A 27,665-nucleotide genomic window follows, 5' to 3' on the forward strand; every position below is an offset into this window, starting at 1 on the left:
AAAGTTGTTAATTATAGGACCTAAAAACTCTGCTTGTAATAACCTAGAACACTGTCTAAGACTTGATGGTTGCTCTGTCAATTCTTCGTCATCTGTTAGGAACCTAGGTGTGCTATTTGATCGCAATCTTTCCTTAGAAAGCCACGTTTCTAGCATTTGTAAAACTGCATTTTTCCATCTCAAAAATATATCTAAATTACAGCCTATGCTCTCAATGTCAAATGCAGAAATGTTAATCCATGCATTTATGACCTCAAGGTTAGATTATTGTAATGCTTTGGCTTGGGTGGTTGTTCTGCACGCTTAGTAAACAAACTACAGCTAGTCCAAAATGCAGCAGCAAGAGTTCTTACTAGAACCAGGAAGTATGACCATATTAGCCCGGTCCTGTCAACACTGCACTGGCTCCCTATCAAGCATCGTATAGATTTTAAAATATTGCTTATTACTTATAAAGCCCTGAATGGTTTCGCACCTCAGTATTTGAATGAGCTCCTTTGACATTATAATCCTCTACGTCCACTACGTTCTCAAAACTCAGGCAATTTGATAATACCTAGAATATCAAAATCAACTGCGGGCGGCAGATCCTTTTCCTATTTGGCACCTAAACTCTGGAATAACCTACCTAACATTGTTCGGGAGGCAGACACACTCTTGCAGTTTAAATCTAGATTAAAGACCCATCTCTTTAACCTGGCTTACACATAACATACTAATATGCTTTTATTATCCAAATCCGTTAAAGGATTTTTAGGCTGCATTAATTAGTTAAACCGGAACTGGGAACACTTCCCATAACACCCGATGTACTTGCTACATCATTAGAAGAATCGCATCTACGCTAATTTAAGTCTGTTTCTCTCTTATTCTGAGGTCACCGGAGATTAGAGATCAGAGGGTCACTGCAGTCACCCGGATCCAGTACGTATCCAGACCAGATGCTGGATCAGCACCTAGAAAGGACCTCTACAGCCCTGAAAGACAGCGGAGACCAGGACAACTAGAGCCCCAGATCCAGATCCCCTGTAAAGACCTTGTCTCAGATGACCACCAGGACAAGACCACAGGAAACAGATGATTCTTCTGCACAATCTGACTTTGCTGCAGCCTGGAATTGAACTACTGGTTTCGTCTGGTCAGAGGAGAACTGGCCCCCCAACTGAGCCTGGTTTCTCCCAGGGTTTTTTCTCCATTCTGTCACCGATGGAGTTTCGGTTCCTTGCCGCCGTTGCCTCTGGCTTGCTTAGTTGGGGATCTCTTCATCTACAGCGATATCGTTGACTTGATTGCAAATAAATGCACAGACACTATTTAAACTGAACAGAGATGACATCACTGAATTCGATGAACTGCCTTTAACTGTCATTTTGCATTATTGACACACTGTTTTCCTAATGAATGTTGTTCAGTTGCTTTGACGTAATATATTTTGTTTAAAGCGCTATATAAATAAAGGTGACTTGACTTGATATGACTGATATCATTGATGGAGTAGGACAGGGGTGTCTAATCTTGCTCCTGGAGGGCCACTTCCAGCATGAAACACAGCTGAAACAGCTAATCAAGGTTTTGGGGCTTACTAGATACTTCCAGGCAGATTTGTTGGAGCTAAACTCTGCAGAAAGCCTTACACTGTCTTACACTTTCAAAAAGAAAGGATTTTATTGACATCTGTGGTTACATGGACAAACTTTAACATCCATGGAAACCTTTATTGCACAAAAGCTTCTTTATGTTGTTTTTTAGATTGTTAAAATGTTCCAAACATCAAGAAAAAGGCATTTTTCCCACTACATTTCCCTAATGACAGTTTTATGGTATATATTTTTTTATTTTTTTATAACAGAATAAGTAGGGATATAACAATTAACTGTGAGCTGGTTGAAAATCGATTCAAATATGTAACTATTCAAATCAGTTGTGATACTAAACAAATTGCGATTCAATTTGGGGTAGGTTTATATCAATGTATGTCTGAGGGGAACTTACAGTCTTTAGAAAAGTTTAGATGGCATTTTTTCTTTTCATCTTGCTTCTATATGATGCATATTAAAGTTAATAAGTTTTACTGCTTTGTTTACAGCGGTAACCAAGGAAACACTTTAAGCACCACCTGCTAGCACAGAGTGAATCTGCATCTCATTCAGCACTGATGTTTCAGTTTCATGCAGATATTTTTATGTACAGTTTCACAAAACTGAAGTCAAATGATTCTGTTTTTGCTTCAAATTTTTGAAATTACACAATCTAATTTAGAATAAAACTGCTCCTGTTGCATGTATGCATCTTTGTTTAGATCATGATTAAAATGCAGTGGTTGCCTCTCATTTAAATTGAAAGAGCACAGACAAAGCCTTATTTTATTTGTATGAATATATTTATTTTATTTGTGTTACTTATTTAAAATTACATCATATTGAAATTTTGTCATTTAGCAGATGCTTTTATCCAAAGCGACTTAAAAAATTAGGACAATAGAAGCAATCAAAACCAACAAAGGAGCAATGATATGCAAGTGCTAGATTAGTATATTATTATAGTGTTATATTTCAGTTTCACAAAGAAATGTGCAGCATTTTGTTCAAGCAATTATAAAAGGACACATTTAATTTATAATTTCTCTTAAATCTCATTTTGTTAAATAAAAAATTGTGAATCGAATCGAATCATGAGTTGAGTAAATCGTTACATCCCTAAGAATAAGGCATAATAGTTTCTATACTGTAATAAATGCTAAACTAATTAGCACTGCATTATTCATACAGATTCTGTACAATATCATTATTATTCACTATCTGGAGAAAAACACAAATAAACCATATATTGTCGCAATTGCATGTTTATTGTCTTCACATTTCATCAGTCAAAACATTCCTGCTTTTCATTCAGCTTAGCTACAGCTGAATGCCTTTGTCCATATTGAGGATTTCCTCGCAAGTTATAAGTTTTTACTTTTATGAGTCCATTTTGGACTTTCTGCGTGAGAGCGCCCTCTGGCTTCTATTACGAATGAAGCATACACTGCATGAGAGTGTTTAGCGCTCCGTAATGTTCTCTAGGTTTGGACATGACTAAAATGTCAGGTCATCTTGACTCTTTGCTTTTAAATAAAGATTTATTCACACTGACCCTTGAAAACCTTAAAGTGCACACACTTGCCCGAAAAAAGTGTGGGGGACGAATTTACATTTAAATATAAAAAATGGGTTCTTTATGAAATTGGTTCTTAGCATCACTGTGAGAGAACCCCCTTTTATAACCTTTATTTGCAATAGTGTAGAAGAAAGATTTGAGTATCCTAAGCTATAAAATAACAACATTGAAGTAATTAAATTTTCATCAGGCTCAGAATAAATCGATAGAAATTACTAATAAAAAAAAACCCAATGCATTCAGGGCTGAGGCGTATCCTTAAAATTGACGTTCTTCGTGATCCCATGTTTTAAACTTTAGTTAGTGTGTAATTTTGTTGTTAGAGTATAAATAATATCTGTAAAATTCTAAAGCTCCCAAGGGAGATATTTTATTTAACAGAATTCGCCTACATCGAACGACCCGTTTGGACTACATCCCTCTAGTTCCTGCAGTAATGATGTCATTAGAACCGTTTTTTGACTAAACTCCGCCCACAGGAATACACACAAAAGGGGGTGTGGTCTTGTTGCGCTCCGACGGAGAAGAGGAAGTGTTGCATTTGAAGAGTTCCATTTGTCGCCATGTCGTCGAAACGCTGTTATTTTCATCTCGGAGTCCAATCATCTTTGTTTGGCCTTCCCAGGGACGCTGTACTTAGAGATCAATGGTTACAACTTATGTTTAACTCGGTTCCCGAAAATTATAATCCACATGTAAAACTATGTGCAGCACATTTAGCTGAAGACAGCTTCCTCAATCTCAATCAGTTTAATGCCGGATTCGCACAAAGATTATTCTTGAAAGATGGAGCAGTTCCCTCTTTGTCTGGAGAAGGTTGTTTATGGACCACAACCAGTAAGTGTCTTTTTTCTGTAACTTATTACACAAAGGGCAACGCTGTTTAGCTTTGTTAACTAGATGTTAGGGCTGTGCAAAAAAATCAAACACGATTTTAATGCGCATCTCGTCAGTAAAGGCGTTCTGTGATTAGAAGTACATCTCCAGCACGTGCGTTCAGATCAGGATTGCCAGGTTTTCAAAACAAATCCTGCCCACTTGCTTCTCAAAACTACTCCAAAACTAGTCCAATTGCATTTCCAATAGGGCAGCGTGCGCTAAGCTGGTGTCGAATCACAACACAGGAACCGCTGGCACAATCAAAACTGGTTACGTATTTCTGAAGGAGGGACTTTATAGAACAAGGAAGTCATCAGCCCGTTTTTATGACACGCGAAACATGAACACATGTTATATTGCACACTGTAAACACAATCAAAGCTTTAAAAAACACAAAAAACGTGACCTTTAAGAATGACACTTACTTTTGGCTTTCTCATTCTTCCTAGAGGGCCTCCAGCGGATGCAGGACTTGTGTTCGTCCAAGTAGAAAAAGCGCACCAGGCCTTTGGATCCTCCACGCAGTTTCACCATCTGAGTGCCCGTCTGCATGGAGCTCATGCATTTCTCCACTAACAGAACAGAGACACAACATTAGATGGCTGAATATCACACAAGCTCTCCACCCCAAATTATACATGATAATGCTCTATTATTTGTTTTGCGTGAAAAGAAAGAAAACTTTCGCCCAGATCCAACTCTCACTGAGAGCGAAAATAGTTATTTTCAGATGGCCATGGTTAAGTTGTCTGCTCCACAGAATATTATTGGTCAACCCCACTAAGGTATTTTTCTGTGTTGGTGTGCATAACCCAGAGGACTAGCCATCCATCAAAATATCTGACATGCTCCTGAATCAGCCCTGAGCTCAAAGCGGCCAGTAATCATTACTGTGACCTTTATGAACCTGATCGAAATCCAATATATTTCATTTTCAAACGTCCCTCTCCCATCACAACACAACTATTGTTTGGCAAGATTGAGTGTTTCTCCCTTCATGCTGTCCACGAGCAAATGCTCATTGGAAGCAATCATAGATTTTAAATAACTGGCACAATTACTCTTAAATTTCCTCTAAATGGCTCATTTCACAATTGATACGTGGTTGTAAAATGCCAAACCTGTTTATAATGTTTCAACACTGTGAGGAAAATTGCCATGAAAATGAAATGAACTGAAATTACCAAGCAATGTTCCAACATTAACAACATTTCCAATTTACTCTTATTCTTAAAAAAAGACTGTAGCAGGAGCATGGCAAGTGATGCTTTGATATATACGCGGCATTACTGTGGTACATGCACAGAAACATGGGGCTTTAAGTGTTATGACAGTGCAAGGGAAAAAAATACTCTAGCAGACTTTCCTCCACCAAATTGCCTTCAAAAACAGAGATGAATGCAAGATTTTAGTTTTTCCATTATTCATGCACTTATGAACAGAAAGAGTGTGAAGTAACACTTAAGACAACGGTAGATCTGGCTTTGGTAAAGAAGTCTCTTCAGAGAATGGACCACTGTTATATAAACAGCAGATGAGCTGAGAGACGATTATACAATAATCAGTGATGAGTTCACAATAGTGAGCCATCGCTCTGCATCCGCTGTTTCCATCTCTTAGTATTAATGTGGTATTAATATTGGCAGAGCTCATCTGAGGTGGCTCTTTATTTGATAATTATGCCGGGAGCATCAACAGACAGGATGTAATATAAGAAGATTTTGGTGGATCACTAAATCCAGGTTTGAGTGATTGGTGTATATACGCTTATGTGTTATTCAAAGTGATTGCATGGCTAAAGTGTGTTGTTCAAGGCCAAGCAGCGATGAAATAGTGATCCCAGGGTCATCAGTACTTGTAACTTCTAAAAATACACCATTTATTGTTTCAGCTAGATCCAAAGGGTTCTACAGTGACATGTTTCTGGGTAAAACAGGACATTTATGAAACAAAAATGAAGAGCGTTTTTTTATCATTTGGAAAAACACTACATAACAGAACTGAGCTGAATGCATTTTAGTAAAAAAAAATTATTAAGCATTGCCATAATAATATTCAACAATACTAAAACAGTGGCATAGGATTTTTTTTAAAGGCAACATTTTTAAATGGCAGCCTTAAAGAATGGCTTTTTTGACACTGTTTTTGGCCTTGGCTCATTTGAGGTTGAGCAATTTATTACAGTTTGAAGAAAGAAAAACAAAGACAACCCTTCCTTTTCTTTGTAATAACATGCACAGATTAATCATTCATAATAAGACCAGGAATCTGCATTGATAGAGTATATGCAGTCATTTTGGATTGGAAGGCACCCATAAAAAAGAAATACACTCAAGAGTAACAGAAAATAGTTCATGATATGAAGAGGGTTTGCTTAACATTAGGCGATAAAGAACATTTCTTCTATGGAAATGGAACCTGCAACCTTTGTGGTTGATTACAAACTTTAACTAGAATACAACCAGGGTGAACAAAACTTCCGCGATGCAGTGCTAGCTTAATGCGCCATAAATTCAGCAGTTCACCTCGATATGCTCGAAGAGCAGTGATCTGATCTCTATTGCTGAATACACAGCAGGATGTTAAGAATCGATAGAGGTTAAGCCAAACCGCTTTTTGATTGCTTGATCAGTGGACACAAAAAAAGAGAGAAAGCTTTACTGAATGTGTCCCATGTTGTGCAAAAGCAGTCTAAAGCAAGCGTTTCCCATGCAGCACCTCATCAAAAACACTCTTCTAGTGGGTCTGAAATGGTTGCTATGGAAACCAGGTTCATGGTTGAAGCGTTTGAGAAACCTGAATGGAAATTTTAAAACAAATTGACTAGTTGTGTTGCTCACTGACCAGCTTGAATACTCGCATAATCTAGTTGGCTCAAGAGCCTTGTTGGCAATAAGACGCTACAACTGTTATCAGTTACGTCAATGACACAGAAGAGTCAGAAGAAGCTGCAACGATTGGTTTAAGCCTGTTTACCAGAGGTGATCCTCTAACGCTGCCATGTAGCAGGTCAAAAGGGCTCGTCTGCAGGATGTGTGTCAGACAGAAGTAAGGTAAACCTCTCCCACAACATCCATCAGGGAATTAAAGCTTAAAGGGATTGCACCATATGTCAGCCCCTGTACAAACAGGTGCCTTTCCATCATGACAAACTAAAGAAATCAGCCTTCTTGACGTCTCAATCCACTGATGAAGCCAAATGTCACAACGGTGCACTGTAAACAACTGAGTTTTGAACAGCAAGTTAAAATATATACTGAATAAATATGTTATGGCAGCAATGATGTTCAGTTACTATTTTTTATTGGCAAGCATCTGTCAGCTTTTAAAGTAACAGTGGAAAACATTTTTGTAAAGAAATGCGGTAAATTAAATTAAATTAAATTAAATTAAATTAAATTAAATTAAATTAAATTAAATTATAGTGGAAGTGCTGGTTTATTGGGTGCCTCAATCAAGATAAAAGGACCATACTTACAGTAGTAGTTCATTATACTGTATATTAAAAACTTCCTGCCTAGCTTCCAATGTCTGTGTGTTTAACACAGAGACATTAAGGAAATATGAGATGGGGACTATAATGCCATTTGTGGCATACACATACATTTTTATTGCTAAAAATTATCCAGTATCCTTGTAATGTTTTATAATAAATATATTAAAATAGCCATAAAAACAAAATGGTTTAAAGTTGTTCTCAGATATATTTTAGAATAGAGTTGATCTCATTCTTTTACACTGGCCAGATAGAATTTCATTTGTTTTAAACAATTCAAATCAAATTAAATGTATGCAGTTTTGCTGATGAACATCTTTTAGCTACTTTTTACTGGAAACAGATATGCAGTGTAAATACAATTGTCTGATTTGGCAAGTCACAGACAAAGTATTTTAAAAAGGAAACGTGCAAATCGTACTGTTTTCTCCTTGTTATATTCTTCAAATGTAGTGTTATTTTTCATTATGCTGTTGAGATGCCTTCACATGAAGCAGCTGCGTTTGTACAGTAAGATATTATCATTCCTGTAACAGACAATGGACCGTTCATCCTCTGAATCCGGCAGTGTCTGCTATAATATCGAAGTAAATGTGCATCATTGATCATTGTTCTCGCTAAATTATTTCTTATAACATGTGATCTGTAGTTTAGTTTAAAGATTAATTATTGTGCACCTACAGCACTCCTCACTATGTAGCCTATTGTTAACAAAATTATGTAATTATGTTTTTTGTAAAATTATGTAATTTGAGTGTTTATCTCCATTAATGCAAGTGGAGTATTTAATGTAAATGTTTATATAGACATGAAAACAGAGTTTAAAATAATTTTTTACTTCATTACTTTTCTCACTCCAGAAAAAAGAGTTCGTACGCATAGTATAGAATGTCCGTACGGTGTGTACATATTTACATATTTTTTATAAATCACGATATGTGCGTGGAAAATTGCCTACGCATGTTTCTCTGCCCATTTTTTGCGTGGACAACGTTTATAAATGAGACCCCAGGCCCCATGGTTCTGCATTTGTGGAATAGTTGCAAAGTTTACCTATCATTTTACCCATCATAGACTGATGCATGTTTCTTAGTCTTGTTAATGAAACATGCAAGTGATTTTAAAGCATTTAAGCACAATAATAGGTGAAAGAGAATTAAATTTGGTACCAGTGCAGCATTTTCTGTGCTCACACACTCAAAGTGCGCACAGAGAGTCACATTTCAGTGTTCCTTGAACTTAAACAGTCCCACACACACACAGAATTATCTCAACCATTTCATCAAGTATTTAATAAGCACAGTGGGTTATGTCTTCAGTGAAGTGAATGTAAACAGAAAGAAATTGGATGTATATCATTATATCGGATCCGTGCATTTGGTCGCATTTCTTTTTACACTTAATTAGGACATTTCTTATTTTATTTAAACTTCTGTTCTATCATGTTCTATTCTATTTATTTATGCTTAGAATTTATATATGTTCACTTGTCATTAATAATTTTTGTTTTTTGTTTTTAGTTAGGCATGTAGGTTTTGCTGTGGTATTCAAGAAGTACATATAGTGTTTGTCTCAAACCATGATCCATTTGACTGATCTGAAAAATGAATGAAAGCAAGTGCACAAGGCCGGAATTAAGTGTGTACAGGTCTGCAAAATGCCAAAGTTCAGTGCCCTTAATGCACACTATATGCACACAGTTTTTAATATTGCTTTTGAGCAGCTATGTTAATCACATCATTCATCGCGTTCAGGATCTCGTACCCTGAAATTGTAGAGTTGAAGAAAAATGTCCACTTTAAGGTAAATTAATTAGATATGACATATATGTCAGCGGGGAAATGTAAAGTGTTGCACATTTCAGTGATGCAGAGATGAGTATGTTTAATTTGTAAAACGTTAGAAGCACCACAATTGATCGTAAGTGTGTCAGATCAGGTGATCAAAAGTTCTGCACACACTTATAGCCTTATGCTCACCTGTACACTTGGGCTTAATACAAGAAATAAGTCATACAAACAGACAAGTGGTCAAGTGCAAAGACTGCAAGAGTGGTTATTGGGACAGGCTACATCGACATCAAATCAGATCAGTGAAGTGACAAAATCATAAAATTGCTTTAAAAAGCAATGAATTCAACATAAGCCTATCACTTTCCTTGATGTATGGGCCAGAGTGATGATATAATAGCTTTAATTTTTCATTTATTATTATTTATTTTTTTACCTTGGAAAATTGATAGTCATATACTGTACAAAAATGTAAAAATACAAACGTTTCTGAATTATCGTTGAATAAAGAAAACAAAGTCAAAATCTTGCCAAACACCCTCTGGAATAATCTTTCATAGACATGCCGCTTCAGAAAATGACTTTGGCAGTCCCCTAAACTGAAATAATTCAATAAGTTTAGCCTATTTAAAAGAAAAGAATAAATCGATTTATCCAGGTTTCTTGACTCTTACCAAATAAGCCTAGCTTCCATTTGGATCCGTATACAGAGCTATCGCCCGTCCAAAAGAATCCCGCCAGGAGCCGTGACAGGGTCAGTTTGTGGAGAGCTTTAGAGCAGGCGGCTGCCACCGCTGTGGCTGGTACTCGGCCTGGAGATGTTGCCAGCCTTGTAGCAAGCGCAGGCTTCATTGAAGGCTCTAATGTTGGGGGCATCATGGCAGGCAGCACGGCAGCACACATCGCTCCGTTGTTGCCAACTTACTAGTAGAGTCCTTGATTTCGTTCTTGCACTTTGCTTCCTCTGATTCCTGCCTTTACAATCACCCTGTCAAACAAAGCTCTAGGCAAACCTCCATCCAGCACTGTTTCACGAGAAAGTCTAACGGCAAGAACATTAAACAAAAAAAATATGTCCAAACCCGCAGGATTTGAAGGATAGTCTTCCAGACATCAGAACAGTTGAAGCATCTTCAGTCCAGGCTGGAGCTGTCTTTCTGATGGCATGCTGTGAGATTCCATACCAGTAAAGATGCTAACTTATTGACTGTGTAGCACCTGTCAAGCAGACACTTAAATCCCCTCAGAACCGTAATCCAGGCCTGGGGGATTTAGGTAGCTTATTGCACACAGAACCACAGCACAGACACAGAGGAAGAGAGAGAGACAGTTCATTCCATTTATCAGCGCTTCATATAATCATAAAAGCATCTCCATGATTGTTTTCTAACCATGGGACTTCAACTAATGGTGTAATGCAATTGCATTTGCTCATACTGTATGTAGGCCTAAATTTAAGATTTATGTTTGTAAATTTATGTAGTATGAATTTGATTTCCATCCATTTGGATTGCAGTTTTACATAAACTAATGAACTTAATTAGACCAACTTTATATTAAGTGTCTTTTAAGGTGATGCATATTTGTCAGTTAAACATAAATGAAATGAAACATAAATGGGTGATATTTATTTTAATTACACAATAAACAGGTTTATGTATTTATTATCAATCAATCCAACAGGAAACTGTAATTATAACAGTCCAAAACTACATACATATAACATATAAAATGTATTGTTTGTTCCACACTTCGTCAAATTTGAACCATGTTCATACTTTTTAATAAAAATTATTTCACAATTAACAATTTTATGCTTATTTGGAAACAGATGTGAGCAAGTGCATTTTGAAAATATGACTATTTGAATAAAATAGATGTACTGTATGTAGTTAATAATAACCTATTCCATTTTTTACACCAGCTATTTTACCAGTTTATTACCTGTTTCATTCATGTATGATCACATTTAGATTATTACTCTGTAATCCAAATGGAGTTTTTTTTTATTTTTTATAATCAATTCAAATAAATAAAAATAAAAATCGTATATTTAGACCTTTTAATTACTTCACTGCTACACACTTCTCAACTACCTCCTCACCAATCCCACAAGACACGTTTTATATTTCTCACCCAGTTTTATGATGAGGCACTGGGAACAATCACCCAAGCCACATTTATACATTTTCTTGGTGGCTTATTAGTGTGATATTCTGTAAAACTTGACAAAACATGAAATGAAAGTGTAAATCACTTTCAACAGACAGAGGGAGTTCAATGAAAACCCTTTCATAAAAAATCCATGATTTATAAAGAAATAATGACAAGGAAACCCAACAAGCAAGAAGAGCACTGTTGTACAGTGCAATATACATGACTTAAAACATTAAAACATGACATTGAAAGTCAATTTTATTAACCATGTGTCAGTGAGCATTGGCCATTAAAACCATGCGGTCATAAAATAATCTATTACAAGTAAACAACTCCTAAACCGAGAGAAAGCTAAGAAGACTCAAGAAATTGTAACGTAACCTTTTATACTGTAGCTGCATTACATTAAATGCTAAATGGGATAAAAGCTTGTTCGGTTCAATGTAGCATGTTGTTCTTTCATGAGCAGTGCGCATATAATAGATTTATGCATTATATATATATATATATATATATATATATATATATATAATGCATAAATCTGCAATAAAGTGATAAATAATAACAGTAGCCTACCTACTGTATGTGCCAGTGTACCGTCCCGTACTGATCCTAATGGAAATCACTCAAGCTGAGTGCTGTTGCTATGGTTACCTCCTCAGTATAACACAACTTTACATCACAAGCATTGACTTAGAGCCAAGTAGTGTAGGTAGCTCAGGTAACGCATGTGTTAGCGAGATGGTGGTTTTGTTTTTCGTGGCTCTATGTTTGGAACAACAGTACAGGACGAAAGTGTGCTCCGGCACCTAAAGGTTAATTTGTTGTTTTTTTATTTAATTTATTTCTGAAGGATCTCTACTGTCTACAATGAAAACACAGAACACATTTAAGGAAATTATCTACAGTAGGCTTTTCTGATAGCTGAAAAGAAGAAAAAAGCCTTACTGATTTCCTCAGGCAGAGGAAATTATACCGCTGTACTGATTGTCTTGCATTTTAAAAAAGCTCGGAAGCAAAATTATTTGAATTCATTATGTGTGCCAGGGAAAATGCTAAAAGATAATTAGAAAATACATTTTTAGGATTAAAATTGCTGGTTGAAATAGTCACTACATAATGGTCCTGCATGTACAAATTTACATTGACAGGTTGCAGTTCAAAAGGAAAAGTAGAGGTCATGCTGTGATAGCAAATGCCTGGTGTAAAGTACAGCGTCAGTGCTCTGTCTGCCTGGATTTTCTCCTATGTACTAAATGCTCGGTCCCAGACTGCACCTGAGAAACCTTTACACCCACAAGCACACAGCTGTCTACTGCGGTCAATATGAAGGCCAGGATGGGGTCAGCAAAGGCACTGTATCTGTTTTCAAAAACAAGACTGGTAACACTTTATTTCAATAGTCCACTTTAGGCATTCTATGAATAGTAAGTAACTAACACTTCATTTTGATGGATCCACAACTTACAACATACTTATATAAGAAAATTTGCAAGTATATTTCAACTTATTCTACTAACCCTAAACCTAACCTTACAATCAACTCTGAGGGTTAATAGATATGTACTGTAGTTGCAAATGAATGAGAATTAGTTGTCGTAGTTGAAAAGTTACTTATACTGTAGTCCGTATAATTTCTAAAGTGGACTATCAAAATAAAGTATAACCGCAAGACTTGAGAATTCATTGTTTGTACTTGAACACACTTCTCCCAGACCACCTTCATATGCTTTATTGATTAATATACTAACAAAGTGTATATGAATTCAACATTTATTAAATCATGCTGAAACTTGCTGGAGGTGCTAGTTTAGTTGATGAATAATTTTCATCATAGTTTTCGTCACTGGTGAAAACGTGAAGATAAATGAATAAAACCAGTTATGAATGATAAAAAGCATGCTGAATATCTATTGACATTTTCATCAATTAATGAAAAATGTTAGGCAGGGACAATTTGGAAAGAGATACGATCAGAACTAGTCTCCTGCGTGGTAGGAAGGTTAGATATGAACATTTAAATTGTAACATACTAATCTACCTGCCAAGATATTAAAGCGTTAGTTCACCCAAAAATGAACTATCTTCAGAACACAGTTTAAGATATTTTAGATTTAGTCAGAGAGCTCTCAGTCCCTCCATTGAAACTGTGTGTACGGTATACTGTCCATGTCCAGAAAGGTAAGAAAAACATCTTCAAAGTAGTCCATGTGACATCAGAGGGTCAGTTAGAATTTTTTGAAGCATCGAAAATACATTTTGGTCTAAAAATAGGAAAAACTACGACTTTATTCAGCATTGTCTTCTCTTCTGTGTCTGTTGTGAGAGAGAGTTCAAAACAAAGAAGTTTGTGATATCCGGTTTGCAAACGAATCATTCGATGTAACCGGATCTTCATGAACCAGTTCACCAAATCGAACTGAATTGTTTTAAACGGTTCGCGTCTCCAATACGCATTAATCCACAAATGACGTAAGCTGTTAACTTTTTTAATGTGGCTGACACTCCCTCTAAGTTAAAACAAACCAATATCCCAGAATAATTCATGTACTCAAACAGTACACTGACATAACTGCTGTGAAGAGAGAACTGAAGATGAACACCGAGCCGAGCCAGATAATGACTTGTTCACGGGTCAAGAACTGGTTGCATTGGTTTTCGGATCACCAGTAGTTCTTTTGGACAGTTCGATTCAATAAATCGGTTGAAGAAAACGGTTCACTGGTTCTTTTGCTCTCGTCGTAATGGCGTCATTGGCAATGATTGCCCTTGATTCAAGCCTTCGGTTTACCCGCGCTCATAACATTAGCACAGAATCAGTTCAGAATCAATCACCAAAAGAACAAGTTCAGTTCAGACGCTCTGTGTGTCAGTCTGCTTCACGCTGAATCACACATGCGCAGTATCCTTAACATACTGCTTAATTACATACTGCTAAAGGCTGGACTACAGCATGTTTACGATACTCGGGAACAATCCCTGAAAGTAAGCTTTTATTTATTATAGAAACCATATATGGACCAACCGATTCAATGGTTTGCTTTAACAGAGGTGTCGGAACAATGTCTTGAGGAGCAGATGTAGACTTCATCTTAGAAACAATATTGTTAAAAGTAGAGATAGAAATTGCGATAAATTAACAATGATTTCTAGTGCATTCGAAGGCACAAATGTACACTGCTGTATGTTATTCCGAACCTCTGATATGCGATCGACAAAGAAGTGTAAAAAATGTTCCCATAAATCAGTAGACAAAATAGGAGGTGCCTCTAATTTACGATTCAAAACAGAATCAATTGTTGAGAAAAGAAATCTCGGATTTTGGCGATTTTTCTCAATAGCATTTGCGAAAAAGTTCATCCTAGCCGATTTTACAGCTCGTTGAAATTTAGACAACGAATCTTTCAACATTTCATAAGAGATTTGCAACTTATTTCTTCCATTTCCATTCACATCTTCTACATTCCCTTCTTAGGGGCCTAATTTGACCATTTAGCCATGGAGTTTGTTTGTGCTTTATATGCACCTGCCTTAGAGGTGCTACCTGATCAAGTGAGTCCAAACAAACAGAATTAAAAATGTTAACCAACTCCTCCACGCTAAAACGGGGTGATAGGAGGTCCGTTTTTATATCCTGCATAGAGTCCATACATTTTTTTATTGAAATCCCCATGTAAAGTTGATTTTATCGAACGAACCAGTCTCTTTGTAGTATAGACTTTTTTCGGTTGACATGGAGGGAGAACAGTAAATAAAACAGGATTGTGATCAGCAACCAGGTGATCATCTATGATAATGTCACTGACTGATAAACCAAGTGACAGAATCAAATTCAGTGTGTGTCCATGGATATGTGTAGGACCGTTAACCATTTGCTGAAGGCCAACAGAGTCGATGAGATTTAAAAAGCCTTTTGAAAGAGAATTTGTTGGACAGCATACATGAATGTTGAAGTCACCCAGTATTAATATTTTGTCATATTTCACAATAATATCCACTAAAAACACAGACAGCTCTGAAATAAAGTTCTTATTAAGTCCAGGTTGTCGGTAAACAATAGCACAAAGCACAGGAGATAACAGTTGCATTTCAAATACTTGGAGTTCAAAACTTGAGAAGCGCTCAGTATTGAGCCTATTAAAAATAAAAGTATCCTTAAAAATAGAGGCCACACCGCCTCCCCTTCCCGTTTCTCCGGGAGTATTAAGAACTGCAAAATTGCTAGGTACCACTTCTCCAAAAACAGACATATCCCCGGCATTCAACCACGTTTAAGTAATGTTTCTCAAAGAACGGACGTTTATCAACGCCAACCTGATTTCTGGTCCCGCATCGTCCACCGAGATACCGTAAGACTGCTGCAGGCCAAGTGGTACAGGGCGAAGATTCCGCAGATTAGCTCCCCTCCAGTAGGGATGCAGGGCACGCCACGGATGGGTCATCACGGGCTCCGCCAGTCTGACGGGCCGCACCCACCGCGGCATCGCTCTCTCCGAGCGCCGACACAGCACCCGGTCGCCACTCCATCCCCACAGCAGCACATCCGCTGGGCAAGGCGTTCTCGAAAGAGAGACCAGGTACGCTTTTAGTTTCACCAACTTTCCTCCCCGCTTTCCACGACAGCGCTGTTTCTTTTCCAGAGGAGGCCAGGGCTCGCGTTTCAGCCAGGTAAGAATAATCAACGGCGGCTTAGTGATTGGGAGCCGCAACTCACCTCTTCCATCTTCAAAATATTTCTCATATGAGCTTCGAATATTAAAAAGTGTATGACGGTCATAAGTGCGGAGGTAGCGTCATGTGTAAACAATGTTGTTAATAAAACAACCATAAAAAACAAACAGGAAAGGACAGAGAGACGGCATGCCATAAGCACCGGCGCCATCTTGAAGATTTGCATAATGCCTCCCATCCTTGGCGATTATTTCTGCAGAATCTCCAATGTGAATGTCATGCTGCACTGGACACATCTGTCCAACATCCCTTTTAGCAAGTTCCTTTGCTAGATTTTCTTGTGCCTCAGTAAGAAGAGATATTTCTTTCTGATGTGTATACAGGTACTTGATGTTAAACAGGGTGTCATACAACATGTTAGGCCGGGTTTACACCGCAAGCTGCAGCAACGTGAAAGCAGCACGTTAGCAGCAGGTAGGCAGAGCGGAAGCAGCGCGCACCTATTTTGCTTTCAACTGAACAGTGGATTTTGGACAGAGTAGCCTACTCTAGTTCGCATTGCTTTATTTCCATTTAAAATACATTTAAATAAAAAGACTTGGCAAAAAGCTTTTTTAATTAATAATTTCATTTAACTTTTGTTGCATCTTTGTTTTGCTGTCTTTGTTTTCTGTGCAGTACGTGTTGGTGATAGAAGAAAGGCCATCGCGCTATATTTGTTATTAAGGAGACTATGAAAAAGACGCAGATTTTGGGTCTTTTTCATAGTCGTAGGAGAGAACCGACGTAGGAGAGAACATGGTGCATATTACCATCTTGTCACTGGGTTTGTTTGCAAGCAAATTCACCAAAGGACACCCTGAAAACCAATTTAATACACTGTTTTAAATTCTGTGTATTGTAAATGGTTCACAGCCTGACTTCCTGCTCATCTTGAAATCAGCATTTACTTGTTTATTATATATGCATGTATCACCTGCTTTTGTTATTTGTGTGCTTATGTGTAATTTAGAAATTGTAAATAAATGGTTCCAATTGAATAAATTTTGAATCAAATATTGAGTTGTTTGCTCGTGTGCCAGAGAAAGCATCAAAAACACTATAAAATTACTTACCATCTGCAATAAGAGTCACTGCAACTTCATCCCATGCTTTTCCTTCTCCTGCAAGTCTTTGTAAAGTACATTGTGTGGATCATAAAGAACTTGATATTTCTCAACTTCCACGATGAGACCAGTGTCGTCCATTATTGTCTTTCCAGGTGCACTCTGGAGACCATCGCCTGTGACACTACCTATTTTTGTTTAGAACTGCAAGTACTTTGACCGATTTTGTAAAAAAAAAAAAACAATTATAATAAAAAATAGAAAAATATGTGAATTTGAATATCATACATTTTTAATGTAATTTGCTAAAAACACAGTAGATATCATTAATGCAAATTTTAGGCAAAATTACTTTTTCGATTCAGTACATGTGTATTTTGGCCATGATCATTGTCACTTTATCTTCTATACATATTTTTTAATATTAACATACTCCAGTTCTTGTTAAAACACCCTAGATGTGCTTATTTTGTGCATTTAGAGCACTTTTTGTGTGAAATCATATTTATTTTGTCCATCAAAGGTGTACTTTCACTTTAAATGAGTGTCAGCAGCGCAGCAAACATAGCCACAGTGCCGAAACGATCGCGGCACTGCTGCTTCTGCTCTGCTTCTGCAACGCTCTGCCGCGCAGCCTCTGCGTGCGGTGTGAATGCTCTCATCTGTTAACATAGGCACCGAAAAAAATATGCGCTGCTTCTGCTCTGCTGCAGCTTGCAGTGTGAAACAGGGGTAAGGGATGTTCAACACAGAGGTGGCGTGGTGTGGTGGTAAATCTCAGGGCTGCTAGCCATGAGGCTCCTTGTTTGATTCCAAAAGAGGGAAGCCATGAGCTTTCTCCAGCAAGACACTCAACTCTAGGTTGCTCCAGGGGATTTTTTTTCCCCTACAAAAAGTCTGTCATTCCATGGTGAAAGTCTGCGATTCTCATAACAAAAGGTAAATGTTTAGGTACGAATCTGTGAGACAGACAGAGCTGAGAGAGTAAAGAAGTACTCAGATGCCTCTGCAGTTTCAAGTTGGCATGTTGCTGAACAACATTAGCAAGGTAAACAGATGTGAAGGGGCCATTGTGACCTCATAGATGCACGCTGGCATTTTGTGGCCAATGAAAAGTCCAGATTTGGATACGGGGTTCTGCAGGTCTCTTGATGGAATTAGTCTTTTGGAAGCTCAAAATCAACAAATTAGGCATATGGTTGCCTAGTTAAACAATTAATGTTGTTTGCCAACATATGCTGTGGATAATGCCATGCCACCTTTGCCCATTACTCTCTTCTGAGTGCAAGATCCAACTGCACACGTTGGCTAAAATGAACGAGACTGACGTGTGAAAAGAAGAAGAAAGCCCTCATCAGCGACCATCTGGCTTAGGTGGGTCTTGTGTTCTTCTCTAGAAATATTCACTCACCAGCAAGCAAATGACATTTTGTTTGCTTCTGTCTTATCCCTTCAAGTCATCCTGGGAATAAATTACTTATGAGCCTAGAAATGTGAGTTGTTTATATGATGTTAACATGAGATAATATGGTTGGTCTGTTTCATATTTCACTTACAATGACAGAAATTTCTTGTGAAACAAAAAGTAAAAGCAAAAGATAAGTCACACTTTATGTTAGGTGGCCCTACTACCTTGTACTAACATTAAATAGCCACAAGACTATGGATTTACTCTGTACACACATGTTGTTCTAGAAAATTGTCACATTTACGGTTAATGAGTTTGAAGTATGGTTAGATTTAATAACAAGGAAAGGGTTAGGGTTATGATTATAAGGGTTAGAGTAAGGTTTAGGAGTAATGGTAAGGTTGAGGTTAAGATTAGTATTGGAGTTAGGATCAACTGTGTAAATACAAATGTTAATTAAAAGCAATGCAATTACAATGCAGCAACATCTATGTACATAGTAGTTATATTGTATCAAATGATTTCATAGTAGCTAAGGCCACATAATATAATGTGTGACTAGAATCACATCCAATATGTATTCCATTATTATTGTACCTCCAGAAAATAATGTGAAATTACCTTTGTTTCTTGACAAGCAACAGTAAAAAAACAAAAAGAAAACAAAAAAAAAAAACACCAAATTCATCCAAACTATTCCTACCATATACTGTATAAATATTTTGGCATGCGTTTCAAATCGGCATGTGCCCAATTCAAAAAGTTGCAGCTTATGAGCAATCCTGTGTTTTTCACTGGTAATTATGACATTGTGGTTTATGAAGCATTCATCTCGTAAATGTGATCGTTCTGACATGACTTGAAGCCATCGTTATCTTTGTATGATATTTTAGTGCAGTATTTCACAATCTTGCTCCTGTGTCCAACCTCAGCACATCACATCCCTGTCTAACACCTATTGCAACTCATGAGCTCATTAGTAGAGTTCTTAATAGCCTGAATGGGCCATGTCAGATTAGGAAATCACCTCAAATGAGCAGCACTGAGACGTCCCCAGGAGCAGAACTGAGAAACACTGTTCTATGGGCCACAATGGAGGACTTTTATTAGTTTCTGAATGTGTGGTTACATTCTATGGCTAATGCATAACCAAGGGGTGTCCAATCATGCTTTTGGAGGGTCACTGTCCTGCAGAGTTTCCAGCCAAAAAGCTCACACACAGTTGCTTGAAAGTTTCTAGTGGGTCTGAAGAGCCTGATTAACTGGGTCAAGTGGGATTAACTAGGGTTGGAGTTAATCTCTGCAGGACCATGGCCCATCAGGAGCAGAAATAGACATTATTGGTATAACTATTACACAAAATCACAAAGTACTAGAGCTGCCAAAGTTGCTCACTGCTCTAAAAACTGTGAAGCAACCAGATAGTTAAACAACAAATTGCATACCCAGAGTGACTTGTTTATAATATAAATAACTTTGTTTATTGTTATTTTATTGAATTTGGTCACTTTATTGTGAAATGTTTCTAGGAAATCATACCCAAGCGCTTCTCATCACAAGTACAGTGCGGTACCAGGTGCACTACTGAACAAATATACCATGTCAGAAAAGCCATAAATTTGGAGCTGGCTATATGATCCAAACGTCAGTCTGTACAAATCATGCACAAAAAAGTGTTTGAGTACATAATCTACATATATATATATACAGTACAGACCAAAAGTTTGGACACACCTTCTCTTTCAAAGAGTTTTCTGACGTTTCATGACTATGAAAATTGTAGAGTCAAACTGAAGGCATCAAGGGCTATTTGACCAAGAAGGAGAGTGATGGGGTGCTGCGCCAGATGACCTGGCCTCCACAGTCACCGGACCTGAACCCAATCCAGATGGTTTAGGGGTGAGCTGGACTGCAGACAGAAGACAAAAAGGCCAACAAGAGCTAAGCATCTCTCGGGGAACTCCTTCAAGACTGTTGGAAGACCATTTCAGGTGACTACCTCTTGAAGCTCATCAAGAGAATGCCAAGAGTGTGCAAAGCAGTAATCAAAGCAAAAGGTTGCTACTTTGAAGAACCTACAATATGACATATTTTCAGTTGTTTCACACTTTTTTTATGTATATCATTCCATATATAATTCCACATGTGTTATTTCATAGTTTTGATGCCTTCAGTGTGAATCTACAATTTTCATAGTCATGAAAATAAAGAAAACTCTTTGAATGAGAAGGTGTGTCCAAACTTTTGGTCTGTACTGTATATATATATATATATATATATATATACATGTATGTATGCTTTGTTAAAAGATTAACTCTCCTTCAATTTGCATGTATTGAGCTTGTGTTCTGTCCTTTTCAAAAGCAAACAGGCCTGTTTTGATTATCACTAATTGTATCTCAGATGAAAGTGAAATCACATAGCTCTTCCCCTTACACACACACACACTCACACACCCCACACAGGAAATGCTCCTGTTGGATCACAAGTGGCAAAAGCGGTGCAGAGAGGGCAGCCTCCAGTGTGGAGAGAAAGGGAGTCTGAATGAACAGATGGCAACGCAGGGGAAAGGATACGGTGCCCTGCTGGTAAACTTTCCCCGGGCAAAGGCTTGGGTTGGGAGGGGGCTCAAATGTTCTGGTTTAGCTAATCCTGTGCCTATGGATGATGCTGACTGCTCTTACTGAAATGAAGAACTAACCCTACTATATGTGTTCTGTGTTTACTGCTAAACAATGATGCATTTATTCTGCTTATGAAGAAAGACAGTTCTCTTTGCATTGTTACAGGTAGCAATTGTCTTTTGATCAAAGCTTAGAATCAACCGCTAAAGAAAAAAGTATATGTTACTTTGGCACAGTGAGGGATCACCATGATTTTGCCAAGTGTATGTATCCAAAAACTAACCTAGCTTATTAAAACAAATTGGGCTGAAGAAATGTTACACAAACAGACTTCAGTCAGAGTAGCTCCATTTTACAGAAATAAATGGGAGAGGATTAGAATTGTTGATATGCTCTTTCATTGGATGTAAATAAATAAATAAATGCACAAACATTAAGTCCCATGACTCAACATATGCCATGACTCACTCCCACCCATTAAGCATCTCTGGGATTTGATGTGTAATCTATGAATGGTATCCTAGATAAACAAACATAAATGCATTATTTCATAAAGAAAATAATTCGGCTAACTGTGATTTCATGAAGTACAACATTCATGTTCTGTCTGGCAAAATTATGACTGGCTTTATTTGTGGACCTCTTCAGGAAAAAAAAAAAAAATAGCAGTGCTCACTTACACAATAAATTCAGTCTGTTTGTGGCTTCTGATCTTTCTGAATGTGTGCAGGCCTGTGTTTGTGAGAGTGTGAGTTTGGGTTGTCACATTAAACCAAGACGCCACGCTTTACGTGTCTACCTGTGACTACAGCACTAACACAGTAAAAAACATGTACAAACACCAGCATGTTTCACTGTCTTCAACATAAAAGCACACCTCCCACATGCAGCTAGCTTTGTCTCTGCAAGTGCAATCTTTTCTGCCATATTTTAGAAAAAAGCACAAATCAAATCTCACCATATCAGCATAGCACAAAAGGCTTTTAGTATTCATTATGTGCCAAAATTGCAAAATGTCATTTCAACTTATAAGAATAGACTCCATTTCTCTTTCATTGAGCTGTACAATTCTTAGTTTCAAAGCCAAAAAATAATAAATCTACACATGAAGCTGAACATAAGTTCGAGCAGAGGAATCACAGAGGTTTACAAATAATGATTATAATAACAAATTATCAATAATGGCAGCACAGGAGCTTTAAATACAATTGAAGAAGATGAACTATTAAATTGGCTAGACTAGAGGTTAAGAAGAAGAAGAATCCCCCTGCTCTCCAATGTCAAATTTAATGACACCATTGCTCTGGTACAAAACGGCCCTTTCTTATAGGCTGCATACACTGAATAGAGCTTGATCTCCTCAAAGCACAACAGAAGAGGCAGTTCAGTGTAAAGTAATAAAGGATAAAGCTCAAAGCACCATCAAAGAAAGTGTCAGAGTTCTCAAATGTTGAGCAGTTTTTTGGTTAAGTGATGCTTCTCACCTCTAACATATTTTCAGCTGGGTATTTGCAGGCTATATATATGAAGTGGTATTCAGATGCCAGTGCATGACATCCTTGCCGCTAAGCAATTTCTCTCAGAGACATTCCAATGAAATACTTGTGTGAGGTCTTCAAAAGCTGTATCTCAGGATAGACAAACAAATAAATGGAAGTACAGTAGTATGCAGATATGAGAGAGAGAGACTGCTCTGGATCTAATTTAAACCTTGGTGTTGCAATGAATTTGACTTTAAAGTTTTATACATTTCCTAAGATACCATTTGTACAAAGAACCTTCATTTTCAAAATGTTCACATTTTCAAAAACTGATTTATATATATATATTTTTTTGCTAGAAGAACCACATCTGTCATGTGAAAAATGATGTGAAACCAGCTTAAACTTTCACAGTACTTAGGTCTATAATTCCAAGCATGGAGTATTTCTTCAACATTGTACATGCTAAACAACTAATGTTATAGCTTAGGGAGACTCTGGGTAAAAACATTGTCTACACAGCTTATTCTTGCCAAGCCCTTTTAACTTTAACAGGAACATTTAGGGGAAGGTACAAATAATTGTGTTTAAGGATATTTTGTTCACTTGCGATCACATTGAGTATCCCAAAACTATTGGATATACTGTATCTTTCAGAGATTCAATGCCATGGACCTTGCAAATATTGGCAAATCCACTGACAAGTTCATTCAGAAGAGGCCTGTCGTAACTTGTTTCCTGGCAAGCTGGTAAAAACAAAAAATTGCTTAAAGTCACTCAATCAGTTTGTATTTTGCCACCTTGAGAAAGTATTTGCCATTTTTGAGTGCAATATACTTTAGGCAGTCCTTATATGGTCTGTGGGCGAATCTAAAGCTGAGACTTGTTCCCCCTGAGACTTGTTCAGAGATGAAAGTTAAGCACCACAGTTTGTTGTTGAACCTCAGAATTAAATACCGTGCCCGATATTTGTTAATAACAGAGTGATGCCTCTTGTGTTTATGGAGCAAAGCTATCTCTATTGTATAACAAGTAACTTTACTCTTCATACCTTCTCATGGTGATGATGCTTTGTTATAACTACCAAACCTTAACACACACAAACTTGTGCTTCTGTCATCCATGAATGAACTGTCAGAGATTCAGGATTCAAACTGCTCTATAAAAGGACATTTCTGCTTAGACATGCAACCATAATAAATGCATTATATTAAAACAGGTAATATGTCATCAGTAGAAGTTCACTTCTGCTTGCTAGGCCAGATTACTTTTTCACAAATAGTGAACTGTGAAAAGGTGTCTATGTGAAGCTACTCTAGACCACCAATAATTCAATAGTGCTTACCCAAGTTTCAAAATGAGCTCTCACACAAACCAAATGAACCAAGCTCTGATACCAAACTTACTCAAGTGTACAACAAAAGCTCTATAATCCTATGCGATCATTTACTTGAAAAAAAAAAGATGTCTACAGATTTCATATGAAAACCGATAAACAGAATACTGCATGTGCGGCCACAGTGAGATATACTGTAAAGTTTTACATGTTAACGTTTGGATTTATAGACCCTCCAAAGGAAAAAACGACACACGATAATCTGAGAAGTTCAAAAGCAGCTTCTGTTTTTCAGACTGGATCCACACCATGAACACAGTGTGCAGATGCAGCTGACAGGAAGCTGGCAAGGGCCGCAGAAACAAACTAAGGACCTTGAGAAAGCGTGACAGTCGGATATGAAGCAGTGGGTTTGTGTTGACAAGATGAAAGGTGCTCAAAACTTCAGGATGTCAGAGCACTTCTATTATACAATGGTTTTGTGGAAGGCGATGGTGCTTGCAGTATTATTTAAGCTAGTGATCATAGTGTGCAATATTAGAGCATCACAGGTAGGCAACCGTGAAACACTGCAGTCGCAACAGTGTGTTAAAAACGAGAAAAATCCAATAGGATCAACACTGTTGTCAACTATGCAACCCAGAATGATTTTATTCAGTTTGCCTCTTTCTTTCTGAGGTTTCCTCACATTGGTCTTGAACTAACTAGTTTGTTCCTTAGGTAATTTAAAACAAGGCCTAAATAAAATAAAAAATATGATTGAACTTCACTGATTAATTGCAATTGTTATTATGTTAACAGTTCCAATTATGATCCAATTACACAGATGCTTATAATTACTGTTTTATGTATAATTGTGTTGAATTTTTATTACTATTATTTTTGCGATTATGTTTTTACTATGATTTCTATTGCAATAACAATTTCTATTACAGTAACAATTCCGATTATATTTTTATTTATGATTATGTTTATAATATCAATTTTGATCATTGTTTTGATTTGCAACTCGTTCTTAAATTTGCAACTATGCTTTTGATTAGTACTTTAAATAATTAAGTGTATGCTTAGAATTGCTATTATGTTTGTTCTACTTATGTTTTCAATAAACAATCAAGCCCTCACAGTGCCTTCTGAGATGTTATCAGATGACCATGGTTGCACACAGATGTATGTCTGTGACGTGCAGTAATTGCAAACTCAGCTTGTATAGGAAACTGCTTGTTTTGTTAAATGTATCTCTGAAAAGCCCTGAATGAATCAGTTCTTTTTTTTCTCCCAAACCGCTTTTTGCTTGTGTGCAGATGCTTTTGTCTTACATATTCCAATAGAGATCTAATTAAACTGATATTGCAGCATTATTTTGCACAAAAGCAACACATCTCATCCCTCATCGGATCACTACCCAATATAAAACCACTTTCACTCAGTAAGTTACTTTGGGAGTTGGGAGGAAATTACATAATCTTAAACACTGGCACTTGTAAATAATGATTCTGTCAGTTAATCTAGAAATGTGTTTTATGTGGTTAAAATGTTTATTATACATGAATCATGCATCAATAAAAAAGGCAGGTAAAAATAGCTTTTTAAGGCTGCACATGTTCACTTTTTACAGTGCACCTACAGAACATTAAGAGCCACTGTATGCACTGTGCAAATAGAATCATACACACAATGTAATGCCATATTAACAGAGGCTTTATGGTGTAAACCACAGAGACATTATGAGATAAAAATAGAGAAATTACAGTGAAGACAAAAATATTCCCAGGAGAAAGAGAGAGGTGTACACAAGAACTCCTACTTAAAAACATACACCGTTCTTCCATTTCTCATTTGCCTTGTTTAACCGAAATCACTCTTTTTGTTCTCAGAAGAAATAACAGAGTGTGAAATCTTACCTTTCTCTGCACTAAGACTCCTAATATTGCTAAAATCCTCCATAATTCAAACTGAGAAGCCTCCATGTGCTAACAATGCAGTAGGTGGCGAGATGTGCGACTCTTCAGGAGAACAATCCCATGAGCTGCTTTTCCAGATGAGAATGGCTGAATACTCAGATTCTTGTGTCTCATCCTAAAGATGGGGAACCAAAGCACCTGCTCCTGTCTCTGCTTTGATTCCCTCCCGTCCTTTATCTCTCTCTGCCTCCTCCTCCCTTCTCATCCAGCGCTCTTTCCCTCCACTCGCATCTGAGAGTATGAGAAGAGCCCGCTCAGAGAGCAGAGCCACGTGTGCGGTCGCTTCAGTGCTGCCTTATCACCTTAAAAAGATGCTGGGATAGAACTGAGTAATTCAAGGTAGAGGACCAAGGAAGGGCCAGTAAACTTGAATAGCAAGAGAAAGAAAGACAGAGAAGGAGTAACATGAGGGGATGGTGATTTGCAGAAGTGGAGTGTCTCTGTCTTCATCTCATGTTTTATTCAAGAGTGCTTTGCTCAGGGAGAGTGAAAGAAAGCTTCGGAAACACTGAGGTGAAGGGAAACCAGGGACATGGAAGAATGTGAAAAAAAGAGAAGACATGAAGACTGAAAGGAACAGAAAGGGAATTTTAGGAAAATTTCATCATCCTCATGTTGTTCTTAACTTTTACTTTTTTCTTTTCTTTTTTTTTTTTTTTCTTCAAAATATGGTTATTTTTAAGTAAAACTAAAACTAAATTTAAAACCATTAGGAAATATACTTGAAATAAAATAAAAATTAGCTAATTATATATATGTGTGTGTGTGTGTGTATATATATATATATATATATATATGTATATATATATATATATATATATATATATATACATATATATATATATATATATATATATATACAACTGAAGACAACAAGGTTTAATGGTACTTTGATACTTTTACTTTCATTTTTGTAATCTGTCAGACATGGTGAACTGTCATCAATCAGAAAAAAAAAAAAAAACAATTATTCTGTTTTGATCAAGGATGAAAAACACTTCATCAGGTTTGAAATGACAAGTAACTCATGACAGAATCATCATTCTTGCTTAAAGTAAATGAAACAACTGCATAAAACTTGTCAAAACTTCATGAAATGACAAAACTATGTAAGGGTGGAGTTCTTTAAACCACATCAAAGAAGTTATCACTGAATGAAATGACAATGGGACTCATTGTCACATAAATACTTTAGGAGTTGATTTTTTGTCTGCTAAACATGGGCTGGAAGCAACATATAAAAGCTTTTCAGAGAGAGCTTTTTAGAAAAAATAAACTAACTTTCAGTATTTGAAAAAATCAGTGCACTTATGATGCAATGATGCGTGATACAGAGGGCATCAAGAAACAAATCACTTGTACAGTTTTACATAATCCATCACATTTGATTGAACAGTACAATAAAAGCTGCCGGTGGTTTCTCTCTGCCTTACAGAAGATGGAGACAAACTGATTTTTAATTCAATTGTATGTCATCATTAAAGTGGTTAAGATCATGCATCTTTTTTGGGGGGTGACATTTATTGCATCAGATGTCATGAGCATTTTTTAAAATGCCATAAACTTAAACGTAGACTGGAAATTTGATTCTGTATTT

General features: G+C 37.0%; 1 protein-coding gene across 1 annotated transcript in view; it reads right to left on the reverse strand.

Moving 5' to 3' along the window:
• Positions 1-27,665, reverse strand: part of LOC132097394 (1-phosphatidylinositol 4,5-bisphosphate phosphodiesterase eta-2-like) — a 130,183-nt gene that overhangs the window by 41,575 nt on the left and 60,943 nt on the right. Inside the window, exon 3 of the mRNA XM_059503069.1 lies at positions 4,461-4,607. Within this exon, the coding sequence (XP_059359052.1) occupies positions 4,461-4,607 (147 nt within the window). The remainder of the gene's footprint in view (positions 1-4,460; positions 4,608-27,665) is intronic.

The sequence above is a fragment of the Carassius carassius genome, chromosome 21, assembly GCF_963082965.1.
Source record: "Carassius carassius chromosome 21, fCarCar2.1, whole genome shotgun sequence".
In the NCBI taxonomy this organism is placed as follows: domain Eukaryota; kingdom Metazoa; phylum Chordata; class Actinopteri; order Cypriniformes; family Cyprinidae; genus Carassius; species Carassius carassius.